The sequence below is a fragment of the Argiope bruennichi genome, chromosome X2 (genome assembly GCF_947563725.1).
Source record: "Argiope bruennichi chromosome X2, qqArgBrue1.1, whole genome shotgun sequence".
NCBI lineage: Eukaryota > Metazoa > Arthropoda > Arachnida > Araneae > Araneidae > Argiope > Argiope bruennichi.
This window is the reverse complement of record NC_079163.1, coordinates 125,782,035-125,797,812: the sequence shown is the minus strand read 5'-3', so window position 1 is coordinate 125,797,812 and position 15,778 is coordinate 125,782,035. Positions and strand designations below refer to the sequence as shown.

The window sequence follows — 15,778 nt, the reverse complement described above, 5'->3', positions numbered from 1 at the left end:
TATTTATCCTCGTTGTTTATATACTGTGAGATTCTGATAGGGATTTCTTTACACTTGTCTATTTAGGATAGGGGCAAATAGGGTATCTTATAAAGAATTGGTTTAGATCAACAGATTTTTATCCCTTCACTCGGAGCGTGTGAAAGTTCAGATTTAAGCACTTTTACAGAGCTCGTGGCGCATTAATTAAATAAAAAGAGGCGGAATTGGATCAGGAAATAAGAGAACATTTTAGAATTAAGTTAATATGAGTTAAATTAAGATAAAAATTAGGAAATTAATTAGGATTTAATTTTGATTTAGAGATATCATTGCATATATATATGTAGTGATATCTCTAAATCTAAATTCGAGTAATACTAAATTTAGAATATATATATATACGCAATACTGGTTTGAATTGCCTTTTTGAGTAATTTATTTATTAAAGCTATTTTTTTAAATGATATTTTTAAACGACGCTCTCATTTTAAGTGCACAGTGTCGAAAACCTCACACGGAAATGTTGAGGAAATTACAATGTGATATTTAGAACCACTAGCGACATATGGCGTTTTGTGGTCACATACAACAATCACATATCGCATAGAACAATTTGAGAACAGATGTAGTTAATCTCTGCAATTGTTTTGGGTCAAAAAAATATTTTAACAAATATGACATACGATACTTTGATACAGTAGTGATGAAAAATTATTCTTCTAATAGAGCAAGTAATAAAAAAATGCTCAATGTATTTGGCTTTTATTGTTAAAGAAATACTGCAAATTTGACATCGAAACATCTAAAATATTAAATTATTAAAAAACCGTACAAGTTTTAGCCTCTTAAATGTGTTGTTGTTCTACTTACTATCTAATTAGATGACTTTTTCTATTATGGTAAGATGTCGTCGTATTGATTCAAATAAGTGTCTACAGATTACTGGATATATTAATGGATTAATAGTTATTTTTATATCGTTATAACTATAAATAACTTAATTTCACACTAGATGTTTTAAAATGCCATAAATAAATGTATGAATGGGGCTTGGACTTACCAAATATTTGGGGAAACCAAAGTATTTGGATTATATATTATTCAGAAAAACTATATTTTCAAAAATGTATTTTTTTTCATTCTGTTGTTAACTACAATATATAGCTTGTTCCAAAAGTTTAGAAAAGCAACTCAACTAAATTTTTCTAAGAGAATAATAATAATAAATTGCAGTTGATGTCGTATGGATTCATTTTTATCTCCATTTAGGTTTCGTGTTTCCCAGTAAAGAACACTGGCGTCCATTGTAGTAAATTTAATAAATTAAAATTGTCCCTATCATACATTTTCTCTGATATTTAAATTTACAGATACATATATACAGGTGTATATATACAGATGTTAAATGTTTAAATACAGATTTATTAGCGACTAAAGCAACATAGATATATTTTGGCTTCTTATTATAGTTAGATATATTTCTTAATGCTGTCTTATTATACAACAGGTGTGAGCAGTTAAGATTTTATAATGAAATATTTAATGCTCTCGTGCAATATTTACGAAAGAGAGTCAAAAAGTAAAGGAACATTTGAAAAAAGGTACATTTATTCTAATGATAGAAAACTGAAGCATGCATTATTTTTCTACATAACCACCCTGAACTTTAATGCACTTTTCTCAACGTTTCAGAAGTTTTTTTGGTTCCGTCGGAAAAAGGTTTTTTGGTTGTATCTGCAACCAATTTTGTACCCCATCAATGACTTCTTCATCAGTTGCAAATCTTCTGCTCCTTACCACTTTCTTCAATGGTCCAAACATAAGAAAATCCTTTTGGAGTCAGGTCTGGTGGGTGTTCCAGCACTTCGAATCCCAACTCCTTTATTGTTTTGGCTGTCCGTTGAGCAGAATGTGAGCACCTTTTTTGCAGTTTTCCTCGACGTTTGGATTATCTTCTGTTTGGACTTTTGTCTGTTTTCCATCACCATACCCTCAACGACTTTCAAATTGTCCCTAGTGTTTGACGCCGATAGTCTGCCCGATCTACCGTCATCGTATAAAGTTCTTCCCTGTTCATTTGTAGATGGTTTCCTTCGCGATAAACAGCTGTCACCATATTGCGCTTACATTTGACGAATAACTTCCTCGGATTTAACGCGTTCCGCAAACAAAAAGCGAATCACTGCCCTCCTCTCCTATTTGGTTCAGATCGACAATGGAGCTGCCATATTTAATGGTCTGCTGCACATCAAAGACTAACGCGGGAATAAGAGTCATACGTTGCATAGAAGTGTTGCCGACTGCACTAATTCAGCGCAGAATACTAGCAATGCTATCAAACCCTGGAAAGAGAAATCGTAAAAGTCCCTTTACTTTTTGTTTTTCCCTCGTATAATAGATATTAGATTATTTTTTAGTGTTTCTTTGTGATTCTGATAACTTTGTTGACTGTCTGGAAAGTTTGAAGATAATTGACCTCAAAGCGAAATTGCAAATTAGTTCATTTCTCACCTCATCTTGCTTTAGTGTTAGTTGAAATACACTGGAGGAAAAATTAAAGGAACAACAATAAAATCTATGAACATGAAACTTGCACAAGAACTTTATTTTATTCCTACATTTTCGAAATGTACATTGCCTGAAAAAAAATTAGAATTATTTTGTACTTAAAAATTAAAAGGAAGCAAATTTTTTAAATTGTAAAAATAAATTTGGAGGGGAAAAAAAAAAAAAAGGAAATTTTATGAAAGGTAGGACTGGGAAAATAATGTTAAGCAATTTTTTCAGAGATAAATGGGAAGCAATTAATAAAATGCAAGATTACCGGGGACTAAAATTCAAGCTTTGCAGCTATTTGTTATGCTATGTATTAAATTATACTGAAGTGTCTGCCGCAAGAATTGTATTTTTTGTAAATAGCACCATGAAGTTCCCAAAGAATGTTTGATAAAGTGTATAATCATGAATATTGTCTCTTCGTCTTCGAATCGGTCGCTAGTACAGTGTGATGAGGACATGAATTATCGTCTCTTAGGCAGCAGTTACTTACCATAAAAATACTTAGTACGAGGACCAAGTACTCTTTTTATCTCAATATTCATAGTTGAATAGATAAAAATATGCTAGTCGTAGAAAGGCCAGTTAAAATGATAGTTGCCCCTGTCATGATAGCACCAATTTTGTATCCATGTCTTGTTTGGTTTTTTGAGTATAGATTATGATAATTTTTTTAAACAAAAAGGATTCTCTCCACTCCGGTTCCTATCCATGGTACTCCTAACACGATTATCTCTGCATCACTTTAACGAGCGCATTTCGTAGCAGGATGGATGGCAAATCATGGCTTCCCTTGCAAATAGCCCTATTCTATACAGCTTGTAACTAACGGTATATCTGAATAATCAAGTTTTGAATACTGCAGCAAATTCCCTAACAATCAGGGCTATCTAGTTCATTTAGTAATCGTTACTAAATGACGGCATTGTTAGTGGCACATATTCGATCTTACCTATTTTCTACATTGATCATTAGTATTTTTAAAGCATTTGAAGATTCTTAATAAGATGTTTTTGGCAACTTTTAGGTTTATATAGTCCTAGTATCTGAGCGGCTCTATTCTCTCAATCGCAAGTCATTTCTCATAATCCGTCAAATGCGTTCTCGAAGATTATTTCTACATTCCGCAAACAGAACTTATGTTCAAAAATTCTCCCTATTCGTATAATAAAATTCATAGTCTTTAATATTAAGTTCTTTTTTATGTTTATTACTTTCATTTTTCCCCGCCAGTGTTTTGAATGAGGTTAATAACTGTTTAATTATTTCCGATTAAGTTGTCAGATTTTCACAAAATTCGTTGTCATTTCAAAATTGTGTTGTAATTCTAATGAATGAATTAATTTTTTTCACATTTTTTTTGTGTGATTCAGACATCGTGTGTTCCAGATATTTTAATGAGCTACATTTACCTGGAAGAGTTGTCTATCACTTAGTTTTCATTAATTAATTTCTAAAAGTATAAAAAAAATTATGCATGATTTGAAAGGCTCATTGTTAAAAAAATACAATCACCTGCTCAAAAAACAGTATTTTTATCTTCAAATTTAGCTACTGGGTACTGAGGCGCGATTTCATTCTGTGCCTTTCATCTGAGAAATTACCATTTAGGTGTATTTTGCGTTTAGAATTGTTACAACCCTTATAGAAAAGAAAAGAATAAAAAAAAAATACATGGTATTGTATAAGTGTAAATTCAATGCTCAGGAGTATGTGAACATTTATTTTATTGTAAAAAATATTTTAAATGAGATATGAAATTTCAGAAAGATTTCCTTCGCCATAAAATTTTAAATATAAGACTATCAATACATTCGAGAACAGTTTAATTGCCTTTTAAATCTTTTTATTCTCATAACTGAGTACTTACAAAGGGGATATTCCAATGCATGGTCCAGTTTCTGCGACACAGCTATACGAGAAGACATACTGTTGAACACTGTCTTGAATCACTTCGACTTCATTGCCATAAAAGTCGTGGGTACTGTTGATTTGTTTCCACTGACGATCCGTTTTGCAGATCTCTTGGGATGGAAAGCTCATCTGGGCTTTCTTTTGAGGGTTCGACTTCACTTCGTGACTCTGGTCTGAGGAATTCTCACTCAGATATCTTTTCCGCTTAGAACTGGTACGGCCCTGGTAGAAAAGATTTTACATGGAATTACATAAGAATTCTGTTAACATTATCTAATTTGTGCGTTTTATTGCGTCGTTAAAGAATCTCTAATAATCTCATTAATTTAAAAGCTACTGGAGCACTTTAAATGCATTTTAGAAAGTCAGTCACTTCTTACTGACTCTGAATATGGATTATGAAGTATCGTTCAGAAAGTAAAGATACATTATATATAGGCAGAAATTTATTGTCTTGCTGCTGTCGTTGACAATGCTGGCTTTGACCTTGATTTGTTTGCTTTCCTTTTCGTTGTTCTTTGTCATTCCCCTATTTAATACCTGGTTTTCAAGAGAAGACGACTGAGAAGCAAGCATCATGAGATATGAAACGAGTCTGTTTTGATAAATTAAGAAGAGACCACGCAGTTGTATTCATTACAAGTCTTTTATTTTTCCGTGAGTTGCTGTCTGTTTCATACTTTCTCCATTATTAGCAAATGTATTTATTTGTCTGAAGTCAGCCGCCAACTTATGGCAGTCAAACATTAAATCTGGTTCTATCTTTCTGGTATTAGTTCGTGTTTAAATCGGCTGCTCAGACTGGGCATCCTATCTGATGTGAAATACTTTCTGTTAATGTAACGTAAAAAAAGAACCCATGGAATATTATTAAAGTAGTTGTTAAAAAGTTGTTGTTGTTTATTGTGGTTTGGAGTAGTTGTTGTTTATTGGTATATTATGAATCAGCACAAAGTAATAAAATTATGTCATAACTTCTCTGAAGATCATCCGATAGGATTAGGATCTATATTCATGATGAATACAGGGGCGAGAAATCGCCAGTGCTTTTTATGATGAATTTTTTCATACAATTTAAGAGGAAATTCAAGCAGATCAATGAGAAAATTGGATTAAAGAATACCGGATATGTTTAAGACAGCTTTCTGTGAAATAAAATTGAACTGTGATTTCAGCAACAAGTGGTATAGATTCTGTAATTCTGGGATATACAAGATTGCACTTGAATGTAATAAATACTTGGGAAATGGCTGCATCCGTGTTGAAAAATAAAGCAAATACCAGAAAGGAATACGTAGTAGATATTTTAACGAATAAAAATGATTTAAATGAAAATGAGACGTTGAATCTTTAATTTTCGACCAACCTTCACTTTCGATTACTATAGTAAATAAGACATTCAATTTACGGTCAATGTAGTGTTTGTAAATCTGATATTTGTTTTTTCTGTTGGGTATTTTCTCGTTTGATTAATGTGCTAATTGCGTAGAATTATGTGGATAGAAATATATAAATGTCTTTAGCATATAATTCTTAAATTTCACAGAATGTAGTTAAATTTGTCTTTTAATAGGTTAATTTTTAAAAGCATACTAACTTTTCATTCAGGTTTATAATAAGATTTGGATAATTTCGAGTTATAGAATAATTTTTCCCATCGCTTTTTTTTTCAGGTAACTTAGAAATTATTTCTCTATTCATTCCAGCAATTTTGTAGGCAATCTGCTAAAGCGTTACATATAAATAGCAACTCGTTTCGTCTAAAAGTAATTATGAATTAGTCACGAGCATTGGATTTAAACGATGATTAAAAGTAATTCATAGCTTTATAGAATAAAGAGGGAAAGAAAGAAAGGAAATTCAGTCAGAGGAGGTAGAGGTTTTTTCTGCTGTAAATAAGATCAAAGAAATCAAACTGTAATAAACTAAAGGAAGAAATGAAGGAGAACGAAATCTACGAATATAATGACAAATCAAAGTCGAAATTATTGATGAGAAATATCAAATAGATGTTGAGGCTTTACTAAAATGAGAGAATAAGCAATAAATAATGTAAGAGTGAAAAATATTCAAGCAGCTATTTTTCACATTAAATCTAAAATGCACGTTTTATAATGTGATAAGCGTAAAAAATTCTTGATATTACTGTAAAATGAGTGTGAAAAGAGATTATTAGTGTAACGTAAATACGGGCTGATCAATAAGTGTTTTGTGATTTTCTAATATTATTGCTTTTGACACCTACAACATTTACCAATTTTTGTTCTCAAATATCAAAACGGTAATTTACGTGAAGACAGTTATTTTCTTTCTTGTTCCTTCTATCAACATAAATTATATTGATAATAAAGAGAAAATGAAAACTGTATTAACTTCATTTATGTTTATAACTTAATCTAAATCTCTACCAATAATAAAGACGAATGTATGTGTATATGGGGGGTCTACAGGCCAAGCCGTTTGATCTAGAGATACCAACTTTGGCTCATATCTACCTTAGAGGATAGGAATGCGCATTTCAGGGATATTTTTGAAAATTTAATTAACTAAAAATTAAGCGAAGTTATTCCTTTTTATTCACCGAAACTTTTAAAAAATATTACAGTACAAAAATTATTTTTACTTTATTTTAAAATTAGAACAACCATTCTTTTAATGATACAAATTTTTTGCCGTATAATTTTTTAAATGTTTAATTAATTTTTAAAAATATTTTAAGCGAATTTTACAACAATATATATCATTGTTCAAGTGAAATTCAAATCATTTCCGTTGTTGCTACTAATATTTCATCTTCTATTTCTTTCATTGCCGATGATCAGTGTATGAAGATTAGGCGTATTCATCCATGTTGAATAGATTTCAGCATAAGACATTATTTTAATAAAAGTTTTGAAATTGTATTGTACTTACAATAAAGGCTTAACTTCAAAATCAAGCAATTGCGACATTTTTTTTTAATTGTGTCCATTTTTAAACATTGGTATACTTTCCAGTTATATAACTGGATGTATAAAGATATGGGAAGAAAATTACGAAAATGCATAGCACACTGAACAGAACTGTGTAAGGCTTCTCAAATAATAAGATCTATATGTCTATAAAAATTTAAAGTTTAAAATTATTTTGCTAAAGAAGCCATCAAGACCAAGTTACAAAATATTGAATAGAAATTTTTAACAATCATTGATTCCGGCAAACTAACTGGTTGCCAAAGGCGGCAAGTAAACTAAAAATCCAAACATCCTAACTTTATTCTAATACGTGCAAGTAAAGAGCATTGTACAAAATATTCAGTTGGGAATGTTTACTGTCATTATGTCAGGTGTATTTTAAAGAATGTCAATAACTTCTATTATAAAGATTACAAATGGTGAAATAAATCAATTTTATTCTCTTTGAAATTACAAGTTAATTAAGACATGGAAACTTTATTCTTGACATTGTAAACCAGAATGTTTCATTTTTGGGGCATTTTCAAAATAAAGAAATTAATTTAAGTTTTAAGATTCAGTTTTATTTATTCAGTTTCGGGAAAATTCGTATATAAACGAATTTGACTCACTTGTCTCATCGGTTGTGAAGAAGTGTTGATATCAGGGTCTATATCCGGACGTCCTTTCCCAACCCACATATATCTTTGATGTAAAGCCGGATGATGCCGAATATGCTCATAAAGAGACTTCATCCTTTGTTTCAGAAGAGCATGTTGAATCTCAGTCAGTTGAAATTCTGGAATGGAATTCATCTCTCGGAGCATTTCTTCTGTGTAGGCTTTAAAAAAAAAAAAAAAAAAAAAAAGATGCAGATTAATTATTTGTACAGTTTTTCTATCATTATTCCAAATATGACTCCTTTAGGGTCGATATATGACGAAAAATTCTTGTCAAAAAGTTATTTATTTAATGAAACAGCTAAATAGAAGTGGATGGAAGCCCAATAAAAATTCGATTTAATCAGAAATCAGAATTTTTAAAAAAATGGGTATCTGAAAAGAGTACAGCAAGAAAAAGTAATGATTTTTAAATTAATATGGCAATAAGGATTTAATTTTAATATTTATCCTCTAGTTAATAAAGCATGATAAATACATAAATAAATGTTAATTTTAATAAAGTAATAATAATAAAAAAATTTGATAAGTTTTAAAATGAATTCTATAGGTAAGTAAATAATTTTAATAAAAACAGTTTTAATCTCATTAAATAGAAAAATTGTACAGTAAAACTTTCAAATAAACACAACAATTCATATCTAATGTATATAAAGCCTTTTTAAAGCGAGAAAATTTTCATTGCTTCTTTAATTGTACTGGCTTTTATATGTTTGATTCAAATTCTGCAGTATAATTAAGTCCTCAAATGAAGTGAAGGCCTTGAAAAATATTTCACTTATGGTTACTGAGAGACGACCTATTTGAATAATGAAAAAAGTTGGAGAATTCATTTTTTTTTATAATTTTATTTTTGATTAACTAAATTCCAAATATATATACGATATTTTAAGATTATATTTAATGGATCAGTAGAAAAATGCGAATTACAACGAATTTGAAGAAAAAGCGTTCTAATGAGTCAAGTTCTATTGCATAAAATCAACACCAAAAATTTACATAAAAAGTGAAAAAATGAAATGCTTTTCATTCATTCTTAAATATTTTAGTTCATATAATTTTCATTAAATTAATAATATTTTATATGGAAGGGATAAATAAATATTTGGTTAAGATGCTAGAATTTGTAAGAATCATTGTTATTGCAATCGACAAAGAAAGAAAAGAAAATTAATTTCGATAGTAACATAAAAACAGTACATTGGTAAGCAACAAAAACAGTTGTGCAAATGGAAGGAAAACACTTTCCATCAATTTTTTTTTTTCACTTTGTTGATTTCTAACAAAGAAAATCGAAAAGGAACAAGAAAAGTGTAGGATGTTAAGAAAATCTCACAAATATAATTGTAAGCTTTCTGTTTTATAGTAAAATTGTTTGTTTACTGAAAGTTTGAAGTAGTATGTTTTTTTTTTTTTTTTTTTTTGCTATTTTATCTTTTAATTTTATTATTAAAGATTGTTCGCTTTTATTTGCACTACATTACTCCGCTTTTACGCTTCCGGCATTAAGGTAAGTGACTTTCCATGTTTTACATTTTCCCCAGATTGCAGCAATATTTTGCAGGTCCCTTGAAAAGTGTGTAAAAAGGGCTAATTCTGCACTATACATAATATTCGTGTGATAGCATGGTATGAACCAAAAGGAATTTAATAAATAAGCTAATAATAATTATAATTGTTATGTAAGTTTAATAATCATATTTCAGTAAATAATTAACTTTAATAAGCAAATAGCACACAGCATTTTGAATAAACAATTGTTTAATAAAAATTCGAAATAAACTAAGCGTCTGTACTAAAATTTATAAGAGAATGCAATGTGTAAAATAAAACTATTTGTTTATTCTTAAATCTCTCTCTCTTACAAATAAATTGAAATTTGTTAAAGATTCATTAATATAACTTTTTTCGAAAGAGTTAAAATTATTTGTTGCTCAAAATTTCTTGATCAATTTTACACATTTTATTTAGTCATTATTAGGTCTTCTTCTAGAAGATGGAATTAAAGTTGGTACATAATCACGAAACTACAGATTAGTCAAACATTGATGAAACATTTTGTAATCAAACATTCTTTAAATTTCATTCATTATCCGAATAAATATGCCCATGAATACAATCATAATATTAATATTGCTTTTATTAGTGAAGCTAACCGTTTCCTGAGCGAAAAGTTCCTTTTGATGTATCAAAAATTTCGATGAATAATAATTTTCGAACAGACAAGCATTTATTATTGAGAAATAATAAACAAGGCTTGGTCATGAAAAGTTTATTAGCAAGGGCAATACTCGAAGAAATATTATTCTTTTATTTAATTTATCATTTTCTTGAATTTAAATCTTTCAAATTATTAGAATGAATAATTTTTATTTAGAATAAAACTAAGCAACGAGATTTAAATCATGAAAATTGCAACAAAAATACAATTGATTATTTTATCAGTGCACTAAGTAGCAGATACTTATTATTATTATCATTCTTTAATTTTATCTTGATATATATTTTTTCTTAAACTCGCTACCAGATGTCACCACAGAAACTAAATGAAAATTTTATGTAATTAATGATTAAGTTATAAAAATATAAAAATGTATTTTCATATAGAATTTACAAGTGTACTAAACTTTAAATTTTTTTGCGCATAGGGAAGTGAGGGGATAAACAATTACAAATTTCCATTGTTACAAACATGAAACAAGACAAGTCAAATAAAAGTATTTCTAAACTAAACAATATTTTAAGCAAGAAAAAAAAAATTCGTAGTAACTACTTCACCCAATATCCGCTTCAAGCAATCTATTTTCAGATCCTGCTGATTATTTGTTATGTCTTGGGATGATATTACAAGACATTTCAAAGTACGGTGTCTGGCTTATTTTTTCTCCGACCCTAAGAAACAGAATCTTCGATGGGCGCCTTAATCCTACAACGCCCACACAGTGTTATAGGGGATATAATTTCCGGAATTCTTGGCTATAATTCTGTCCCCTATGTGGTGCCAAGATTCTTGGATTAACCCCCCGCCTACCTCTTCTCTTGTCAATAGAACTCATATTTCTATGAAAGAAGACTTGGCTTTGGCTACTGACAGTTTGGAAAATTAACCAGCAGTTTCTGAAAAAAGATTTATTCTTACATGAAGCACTACAGTCAGACTTTTCAAAATACCCATTTTCCAATACTGCCCTTTTGTCTTTCATTTTTCACTTCTGTTATGTATTGGTTTACTGTTATCCACTATTCTGAGCCACCAATTTTAAGAATGAATTTTGTGCCCTTAATGTTGATGATATAAATTAGTTATTTTTATACACTTTTATATAACACTATCTATCCTCGGCGACCCATTGGAAATAGTGGTTCAGCTTGCTTTCAGTTAAATCTCATATGCAGGGATTAATGTTTATGATTTTTTAAGAAAATATTTTTAAGCATCAAACTATCACAGACATCAAAACCGTGTTATTTTAATAGCTTTATGCCTGCTCTGTTCATTGTGTGCATGGACCATCTTAATAAAGGTAAGTCTTATGACTGTATTCTACTGTATAAGATTAGTGGTACTATGACTTCACTTTCTAATTCGTTATGTAAGCTACACGAATATTAAACATAATTCTTCTTTTTTTTAATATTTCAACAATGGCAGAATATTATGCGATTAAATATTTGATGAACCAATGAAACAGTTTGAATTTTATTACAATAATGAAATTCATTATTGAAAATTATGCAAAAAAATAGTTTGAAAAATTACCAAAATTTAGAAAAAATCTGCATGGTTACTAAATTGGTATCAAATTTTCTTAAATCTTAAAATGGTGCAACATTCAGTTTTGCTCAATAATATGTTTAAGGGTTGTCGCAGGAAATCTCACTTAATTTTTCACTAAATAAAAGTTTGAAAAAAATTGCTATGAGTTGCACATTTCCAACCTCCAAAATATATCAGCGCTAATTTTAGCTGTTCTTGCACAAACGATTTGCTCCGTAGAGTGCTAACATGCACGCATACACAAAAGTGCGTACGTAAGTACATTTATATGAAATTTTAAAATTGATTTTCATCCCACTTTTCGATGAGAAATTTAGTGAAATAGCGTGTTCTAGATTTTCTAAACTAGTATGTTCACTATTTCAATATTTTCAAAACTTATGTATCAATTAATCGATTGCTTTAATTAAATTTTGATTCCATTCAAGCAACCTCCTAATGAATTTTGAAAAACATTATTTCTTTATTTTATATTATTTATTAAAATGAATTCTAAATTAAGGTCTAAAAGGTAGAAAATAATTTCAACTTCTTAGTTTATTAATAAAGAGTATTTAAAAATTAATTTTATTAACTTTTGTAAACTGAATTTCTTTCTTTCATGACTTTAAAAATAGAATTTTGTAATCAATTTTTCGTTCTCTTCCTGATGTGCTGCAGTTTTGAATTTCTTTACAGTTCTGTGTTTCATATAAAGAAAAGTTTGAAGATTAAAGCAATTCAGGTGCCATTCTTTTTCATCTGAGCAAAACATAAAAGGTATGAGTTCTGTCCGAAAATAGCCCACTTTTAGATTAAAAGGACGTTATATAACTAAAATAACTAGCTGGTTAAAATGTTGGAATTCACTAGTTTCGAAAATTGACTGGAATGTATGAAGATTCAAAATGATAAGAGGTAGAATCTAAAATATTCAAAACTGCTTTTCATTTTAAAATGTCAAATGAGAAATTTTTTGTAATATAGTAATCGTGCGAAATATTTGGAAGGCTTCTAATTAATTAAAAAGAGTGCGTGGAAAAGTTTTTTTATGATTTTGCAATGTTTCTCATTTTATCACTTAAAAGTTTGCCACTTCTTATTTCTATGGCACTTTAATTTTTTACACACACACACACATGCCCGCGCGTTTTTCTTATTGTTCATTGCTTTCAAACGTAATCCGTTTCTTCTCTTTGTATTTATTATAATATTTCAGCATTTCTTCTTCTCCTTTTTAACATACACACCTCTGCTTGATTCCTTTGCGCTTGATTGGTTAAATATGTGCAATAATGTTTGTACACCGATTACTGAAAAGCGATAATTATACGGAAGTGGGGAAAAGCAAGTGGGAATAATTAATAATATTTCGAGAGCATCTTTTTCGCTTACTTCGTAATAAAGATGATATCCTTCCTCTCTCAAGAATAAAAATTGAGTGCCCTGAGCACAATTGTGAGCCGTGAACATCACGAATGATCAGATTTTTATTTGCAGAGTTCTACAAATGAGAGTTTTGTGCCTCGCATAGAATTGGGAAGAAAACCAAATATATATATATATATATATATATATATGGATTACTTTTTGTCGACCGATTGGAACCAAAATTTAGCACAGAAATGCAATTTTAATAACAAGATCACACATTAAATTTTATTAATCTAAGTCGTTGTAATTTTTGTGATACCAAGTTTACATGCTTGAGAATATATTAATTGACAGTCCTTTGACAGATTTATTTCATAATTTAAAAAGATTTATATCTTTGATACTAAAACAGTGTACCAATTTTTTTTGATGAATTACATATTTTAGTTATCGCGTTTACATGCATACGAAAGTACAGACTAACAGACTCTTTGACAAATATGGTTCAAAATTTGATAAGAATTTATATTTTAGATGTTTAACCTATGCATCACCGAATTCTTATCTATCTAGCTTTTTACGTTCTTTAGATATTATGCTCACTTGACTCTCAGGCAAACAGACAGATAAATTTCCTGGGAATAGATTTCGTTTAAAATTTGGTATATATATCTACAAATTTGGTTCAAAGACCTCATACCAAATTTTATCCATCCAGCTCAAAGTGTTTTTAAGTTATCATATTCCCAGATATTCCCTATTTTTGGACTCAAAGAGGACTGAAACGTGAATATTCTTCAGAATCTCGAGGTTGAATTTTTTGACGATTATAATACTTTCTCTTTGTATTGTTACTAATTTGTAATTTTTTCTGTTAGTTCCATCGCAAGGAAGACAGTTTTACAAATATGATAGATACTAAACGGATGCCGCATGAATCACACTTGGCCTTGGTGGCGAATTTGTTGACAAAATAGAAGATTACATAATAGAAGATTACATAAGCTACAGGAATTTTGGTGATAGATATGACGATCTTTCTATTCTCTGTCTGTTATACATCTCTGTCACGTAAACTATAAGAAGTTAAGAGACAGAGTTAAAGTCAGTCAAGTATTGAAACAGCTTTAAGTGATCTGCTAAGTAGCCAGTCTATGCTGAGACATACGACGAGTTGTGTTGCCAGTAAGTAGCATGGATGAGAAAGAGTAGTAGAGTTCTCTCTGAGAGCTTCGTACTGTTACGATTGCTAACAATCTACTCTGAAGTGCCAGAAAAACTGGTACATCAATCTAATATCGTGTAGAGCCCCCACAAGCATCAGGAATGCCGCAACACGGCATGGCTTGGATTCAACTAATGTATGAAGATATTCTGTAGATAGCTCACATCAAGATTCCTGCAAGGCCATGGTCCACAAAGCCATGAGAGTGCAAGGCGGTGGAGATATCCTAAGGATAGCACGTTGTAAAACATTCCCAGATATGCTCGATAATGTTCATGTTAAGGGAATTAGGTGACCAAGAGAGGAAACGAAATTCAGAAGAGTGCTGAACCACTCGGTCGCTACTGTAGACCTGTGGAGTGGCTCATTATCCGGTTGGAATTGTCCACGTCCGTTGGAATGTACACTGGACGTGAATGGATGCAGGTGGTCAGAAAGGATATTAACGTACTGCTGATCTATCATGGTCGAGTCTGTACTATCATGAACTATCTATCATGGACAGTCCCATTTAATTCCAATTGCACAAGCCCTATACCATCACCGTGCCTCCACCAGCTTGAATAATTCCTTGTAGGCATGAGGGATTCATGAATTCATGAAGTTTTCTCCACACCCGCAAATGACCATCCGCCCGATACAATTGGAAATGTGACTCGTCAAACCAGACAACGTTTTTCTAATCATTAAGAGTCAAATGACGGTGTTGGCGAGCCCAGGCAAGGCGCAGAGATTTGTGCCGCTGAGTCAACAATGATACACGAGAGGGTCTGCGGCTGCGAAAGCCCATATCAATTAGGGTATGTTGCACAGTGTGTACACTGACACTTGTTGATGGGTCTGCATTAAAATCCGCAGCAATTTGAGGAAGTGTTAAATGTCTATCTCGTGTAACGATTCTTTTCAGCTGTGGATGATCCCGTTCTGTCAAGGTCTTTTTCCGGCTTTACCGCAGTCGGAAATTTGAAGTTTTACAGGAAACCTGATATTCGCGGTGCACTTTTGAAATGGCTGTGCTCGAAAATCCAAATTTCGTGGCTACTTTGGAAATGCTGTGCCACATCTCTCGTGCGCCGACGATTAGTCTCCGTTGAAAATCATTTAAATCTTGATAACCTGCCATTGTAACAGCAAGAATCAGATACCTGCTGTCTTATATACGCATTGTCGATTGCATCGCGTTACTCTGATTGGTTGAACACATCCGTTATTTGCGTACGACTCGCTATACCAGGTTTTTTTTTTTTTTTTGGCTCTTCAGTGTATTTGCTGCTTAGGTACTGTTATTTATTGTGAATGCTGTTCTTGAGTGCACTTTGGCTGTGTGTTCGGGCTTTTGTGTTGAATAAACATCGTT

The 15,778-nt window shown here is 30.8% G+C and overlaps 1 protein-coding gene across 1 annotated transcript in view; it reads right to left on the bottom strand.

The window, feature by feature from the left end:
- Positions 1-15,778, bottom strand: part of LOC129960063 (uncharacterized) — a 120,498-nt gene that overhangs the window by 6,037 nt on the left and 98,683 nt on the right. Inside the window, exons 3-4 of the mRNA XM_056073121.1 lie at positions 8,018-8,226; positions 4,409-4,674 (exon numbers count right to left, since the gene is read on the bottom strand). Of these exons, the coding sequence (XP_055929096.1) occupies positions 4,409-4,674; positions 8,018-8,226 (475 nt within the window). The remainder of the gene's footprint in view (positions 1-4,408; positions 4,675-8,017; positions 8,227-15,778) is intronic.